Here is a 6,437-nt window from a genome sequence, read left to right as displayed (position 1 = left end):
TCTCACCTCTCTGTTTCATGCAGAAATCCTGCCCTGTGTGCCCTTTAATAAGGATCCTGTATGTTTGTGGCCACCAGTTATTACACTCGAATTTTGTGCACTAGTCACTTGAATATATTGCACTTTCTTTAGTGGGAGTTATTTTCTTGTTCAAAAGATTTTTTCCCAGTTAATTTATTGAATTAATGGAAAAGCGAAAAAAATCCAAATACGTTAGAAACTAGCTGCCAAAAGGTCAAACACAAGCACATGAAAATGCTTGTAATGAATGCAAGACTTTGTGACATCAAGTTTGGGGAAACTAGGAAACTTGGAAGTCAAATGTGGTAAGACTTGTTTATTCGTATAAGCGGTAGTAGCTATTTTCTAAATAATTCTGTATATTTATTAGTGTCAAATGAAAAAAAAAGGAAAAAAAATTGCAGCAAACCTCTCTGATATATGAACTCAAATAGTGGATCTGGAATAAAACCTAACTGTAGATCTCAGACAGAAAGAAAGCATTAAGCTAAACAGACATTGTTCTGGTGGAGCAAGCCTTTTTTGTTTCAATGTTAAGAAAATCTTGAGCTTTTCAAGGAAAAAGGTGATTTCACCTGCCATTCTATTTAGTAGAGGAAGCCCACAAATACTTTCCATGTTAATTGAATTGCAGTTTACACAAGTCTACTCTACTTATTATGGTGAACTGTTTAAAAATGATTTTTTATTCTTGCTCAGTAATTCTGAGTATGACTACTTGTCTTGCTAAATATTAAATGAGAAGTCACAACTTTTTAGTTGAAATTAATCCCAGTAGCTGTACCTGTGTTACCAAAGACTACACTCCCCAAATATTTCATTTGCTGTAAGTTCTAGCAGAGTATGAAAACAGATACATTCACTAGTTTGCACTCTTGCAGGCATGATGCAGTAATACTTTCTGGGATCTTTACAAACTCTTTTGGGAACACTGTCTGCATGTTTAGATAGGCGATGTATTTTCCTCTCTTCGCACATTGTTAGCAACTGCAGCTTTATTTATGCAATTTGATGGAGTACGCGGCTTAGGCATGACGTAGTGGCCTTGCCAGATAAACATTTGGATGTTGCTCTTGAGCCTGTAGTTAGCAGTTCCAGCTTTCCTCGTTTCAGAATTTTTTTTCAGATAAAAGCCAGATGGTTCAGAAGTGATAAATACAATACTATCATGGAAGAGATTCTCTCTTCTTTCCTTTTATGACGTTAGAGAACATGTTCTCTCAAATACTGTTTGGTTTTTTTTTTTCCCTGTATTCTGTGCATCCTATTTAATGTGCTGGTTGGTATAAGCAGAAATGTTTGCTAATTACTCGGGTGTTTATATGTTTGTATAATTAAAGCTACACAGTAAAGCAGTTTACTATTTTATCTACACTGGCAAACTTCCAAGATGACTGTGTTGCAATGCATACTTATAACTTCATCCACTTCACCTGCATATTGAATGTTGTTCGGGTACAGGTCATGGGCTGTATCTATTCAGATTAATTGGGTTGCAAGGCCTGTTTTTTATGACAAGATCAAAAACACGTCTCTAGCTTTATAGGCATAAAAGAGAGCGATAAGCTTTTAGTGTTAATCATTTATTTTATTTTGGGGAAACAAGAAATATCATTTAGGAAACTGCATGGGAGATTACAGAGTGCATTTCTGTAATGTTCTGCATTAATACAAAATGGTGGTTGCCTTTTAAAAAATTGAAAAGGTCAGTGCAGAGAAAATATTCTAAAACTATGTAAGTGTGTACACCACTATGTTCCTATGTATTTCTTTGAAATACTCTCCCACAGAGGCTATTTATATAGAAAAACATTTAATAAAGCCAGAGAAGTTCTGAATGTTCGTGCTCGCCTGGTGGAAATGTACACACAAATCCAAAGACACAATTTTACTCGGGTCTGCACTGGAGGGTGACACAGCCTTACCAAGCCATGCTGTTTCTAGGTTATATGGTTCATTTCCTGCGGCAGGGATGTAATAGTTTGTAAAAAGCAAATTCTGTGCTGTGCTTCGAGTGTTCACAGTGAGGAGTGCAATATGCAGTCGGAGAAGGCAGAGTGGAATATTACTGCTGCGGTGGAGCGTGGGAGCGTGGCTGGGCCGGCACAGCCTGAGCTCCTCAGGGGTGTTTGTTGGCAGTGTTCGCTAAGGATGTCCCTGGGATGCCCTGCCATTGTGACCACCTCTCTTTTCATGGCCTGTCCCACTGTGAGTTTTGCAGGTGACCAAAGCAGTAAGAATAGCTGCAATGTTTTCAGTGTCGTATACAATTCTGTTAAAATAGTTCTCATTTCAGCTAGCTCCTAGCAATTTGAAAAAATGTCCAATATTGTTTAAGCTATAGGACTCACCATGACATTTGATGAGCCATTTCAGTGTTTACTTATTTCTACTGTTAGATTTTGAGCCCTGTTTCTAGTCTGATGTTCTAATTTCTACTCTCAGCCCTTTGTTAACAAATTTATCTTCATGTAGATTCATACAAGCTGTGATCTTCCCATTCCTTAAATTCCTCTTTATTAAATGAAATCGATTAAGCTCCTTTTAAGATATCTTTTCCAATCCTTTTTTTTTTTGCATTACAGTTCTTTTTCTGATTCTTCTGCAGGTGATTCTTCTTGATCTGTAGACATTGATACTGAATTAGCTGATACTGTAGCTTATCTAAACATGCAAGTAAACAAATCTTTCTATCCCTAGATGATATTCCCTATTTTAACAGGAAAAGATCACATTAGCTTTTTGCTGCAATGTCACACATGGGAAATCATTATTACTAGATTATTTGCCTTCTCTGAATTGAGTCCTCAACCCATCTTTTGTTTGGTAAAGAGCCAAGCAGTCTTTAGTGTCTTCAGCAGATAACCTCTAATACCTAGCTCAGGTTTGGGGCTAGGAGGAGCATTTGCGAAATGTGTCTTTCCAATGAATTGCCAACAGAACGCCTTCAGAGATCTCCCATCTCACCAGCCTAACTTTACCAGACCAGATGGGGTCACAGCATGAGTTGTTGTTTCTGGAGTCTTGTGAACAGTCAGGCTGGGGAGAAAACAATATGCTTGAGTCGTCACAACAATTTGTCTGTGAGGATGGGGGCACAAAAAGGATTTTAATCAGAAATCCTTAGAATTGTGAAAGAGATTAGACTTGAGTGAGTATGAATGTTCAATAAGCGTCCTTTATTTAAATTTCACATAGAATGCTTTTTTATTGTTCACTCTCTAGGACTTTCAACAATACTTAAAATAATTTTTACTGGCTATATTCTTATTACCAGTCCATCTTTAAACACATTCAATAAGGGATACATTCAGAGGCTGGCCTATATAATCATAGTGGTTTTGCTGGCAGGAAACTCCTGATCTTGAGGAAGAGATGGTTGAATTTGGTTGCACACAAGAATGGCCCTACCAAGCCCATTGGGGAGGCTATGAGAGGTAACAAGTTGCAAAATGACACAGATTCCGAATGAGAAAACAATTGCTAAAATAGTACAGTCAGTGTTCATCTCCATATATTAAAGAGTGTAGGATTTGGGGATATAAATCTTGTTGCTGTAAGAGCTGAGAATTAGTGGAAAAATACTAAGGTAAATGCTTTTTTAAAAATTCAGAAACTGCTTTTCATAGGAGTAGATGGCAGCAGAATGAAACTTGCCTGTCAATAGATCACCAAGCTTATTTTTTAAAGGAAATGAAATCAAACTTGCCTGTCTGACGACCCAGACTTGTGCCCTGGGATCTCTTTGTAGCATGTTAACCATTAAAACTGGTGTTGCCAGTGCATGTGCTTTTTGGTGGTAAAATAGTTTGATGTTTCTGCTCAAGCTAGAATAGTGAACAGCTCATTGTATCTTGTGGTTTTTGGAGATACGCTTCCCCAACAGTTGGCGCCTACAGTCATATTGGCTTAGGTTTATTTGGCACACCAGCTTTTTTGAGAATTTAAGAGCCCATGCTACTAAAATAAGTGTAATTATTGCTCCAGCAATTAAAATGAGGTCTCGCCAAAAGAACTCAAGACACTTGATTGGGAGAAGCTTCTTACAAATTCCCAGATCATTCCCTGTCAGCTCCCCCAAGGGCTTCGTCCTCACGGGAGCTGGAGTTGCACATCTGATGTTTGCAAGAGAGGGTGCAGAGACGTCTTCTAACCAGAGTTTTAGGTACAAAATATGACAGTCGCAGTTCCAAGGATTGTCAAAGACTTTCACTTCCTCCAGGCTGCGCAAGTTGTCCAGGGCACCGGGAGGAACCGAGGTCAGGCTGTTGTTCTGTAGATAAAGCCTCTTGGTGTTAATGGGCAAGGCAGGCACTTCTGTCAGCTTCCTTGAGCTGCAGTCTATTTGCAAACCCTTCATTTCTCCCAGTGACTTACAGTTGCAGGAGGGAGGACAGACTTCAGTTTGGGTCATGTGGAACAGGAATGATATGGCAAATCCCGCAACAGTGATGAATTCTGTCTTGTTCATGCTTCAGCTACCCAGAGAATAAGAATAATAATTTGATAAGTATGATTTAGCATAGCTTTGATATCGCATGTTTCTAAATGCAGAACTACGAGAGAGCTATTTATTTCTCAGGATTACTCATACGGTTTAGAGTTTTGGGAGAAAATCTTTAGCTTTCTGTATTTCCCACAGAGACATTCTTCTTGACATTAAGTAGCATGAATGCAGCTGGGAGAGAGCACAGCGCTTCCATTTTGTCTCTAGTTCACTGCTTTTCCTTCATAATTGTATAAAATACATTATTGTTCAAAGTTCTGGAACAGAGTACCACCAGGAGATGATGGTAAAAACTAGGTTAGTTTTAGGCAAAGATTTTGAATCTGTTTCTACATCTTCACAGGTCTAGTGTTAAAATTGCGTGTTGAAGTCAGTCTTCAAAATTTAGTTTAAGAGATTGAGTAATTGTAAGTGTCTAAAAATATTCTTTCTGAGAGATGAAGATTCTAACAAGAAAGTACACATTTTTATGTGGCAGAAAGGTCTTTTTTTTGCTGCCTTGTAGCTTCAAGCATCTCTGAGAATATATGGTTTAAGATTGGGATGAATAGAAACTTGGATATTTTGCGTATCTGATACTGCTTGTCTTGTAGGGCTTAATCCTGTTTTGGGCTAGCAGGTAATTATCGCTTTTCCTATGGCATTCCCACTTCTGTCGAGTGGATCCCACTAGACTTCCACCTCAGTCATTCTGTTTGTCAGTTTAAAACCTCTAAGCTATTCCTTTCCTATATTTCCTTCTCTGCATTTGAAAATACATAGCTAGCCTTTAGACCAGATTGGAATTTGAACTACAAACTCTCTTGCACAGGTTGGGGAATTTCCAATCTTGAAACTATCTTTCTTTACAATTTTAATACAGCCCATAATTAAAATGTATTTTCTTCCTCCTTTTTTTTTTTTCCCAATTCATTTGCAATAAGTAAGTATTGAAGCAAAAATACCTGCCTGTATATTGCCTTGGATACTGCTTGGAGAATGGCAGATACTGTAAAACGTGTTGGGTTGTTATACAGTATAGGCTTAAATAAAATTCCTTTTTAACTGAAGAAGGTGAAAACAGTTGTATAGCTTTCTTGTATAGCAGGCAAGCATTAGAAGCACATAGAGTGTGATTTTAAAATTGGACTGGACAAAGCTTGAGAAATAGCAAACGGGTAGGACAGGCCTATTAACAACAACCAAAACAGAGTAAAAGAGGTTTTTACATACTAAGATGTTAAGGAGCTTAAATTACATTAATGTAGAATGGAATTTGGAAAAAAAAAAGTTCTTCAAAATAATGTTTTCAAGTGTAGAGATATTTTAGAACTCAAAAAAAAAAAAGGTTTTCCTCTTAAAAACTTAAAATAAGCTAAGACTTTTTTTTTCTCTAGAAAGTTTCATTTAATAAAGACTAAAATTGTAGGGAAAATGGATTTTTTTTAATTAATTTGCTTCAGTTTACTTATAAGGATACTTTAATTAGCTTTTCAAAATAAAGTTAGGTTTAGATTCATAATCTAAATACTACATTCCTATATTTTAAATTGGATTAATGCTACATATAATTATAAACTTCATCACAGAGAAGCTGAAATATTAATCTAAACAATCTCCTCTGTCTTCGTTAGCAAGTCTGAATATCTTTGATCTGAATCTAGGTGCTCATCTGTTGTTTTTCAATAAATCTACTAGAGCTTTTTTTTCAAAGTAGTCATCTTAAAAGGATGTCATCTGACTAAAAACAAGTTAAGCAACATCTATAGAAAAGATGATCTCTTCTGATTAATATATAAACAGCAAGAAATTCCAAATCAAAGAGAAATAAGAACTGTGGCAAAACTGCAGAAAGAAAGAGTTGGGGAAATGCCTGGCTGACACTTACCCTTATTTATTCCCTCTTCATTCCTTTCCCTCTGCCTGTAAA

The 6,437-nt window shown here is 36.8% G+C and overlaps 1 protein-coding gene across 1 annotated transcript; it reads right to left on the bottom strand.

Annotated features, from left to right (window-relative positions):
• Positions 1 to 3,633: 3,633 nt before the first annotated feature.
• GP9 (glycoprotein IX platelet) lies at positions 3,634 to 6,437 on the bottom strand. The gene is made up of 2 exons (XM_010125959.2): positions 6,396 to 6,437; positions 3,634 to 4,499 (listed from the first exon to the last, which is right to left on the bottom strand). Exon 2 carries the CDS (start codon positions 4,490 to 4,492, stop codon positions 3,866 to 3,868), a length of 627 nt encoding a protein of 208 aa, XP_010124261.2. The 5' UTR covers positions 4,493 to 4,499; positions 6,396 to 6,437; the 3' UTR covers positions 3,634 to 3,865.

This window comes from Chlamydotis macqueenii, chromosome 10, assembly GCF_036417535.1.
Source record: "Chlamydotis macqueenii isolate bChlMac1 chromosome 10, bChlMac1.mat, whole genome shotgun sequence".
NCBI lineage: Eukaryota > Metazoa > Chordata > Aves > Otidiformes > Otididae > Chlamydotis > Chlamydotis macqueenii.
Note: the sequence above shows the minus strand (reverse complement) of the source record. Positions and strands in the feature narration are given on the sequence as shown.

What these genes read in the sequence shown, in the direction of transcription:
- GP9 (XM_010125959.2), bottom strand. Translation starts at nt 4,492, where the DNA reads ATGAACAAGACAGAATTCATCACTGTTGCGGGATTTGCCATATCATTC.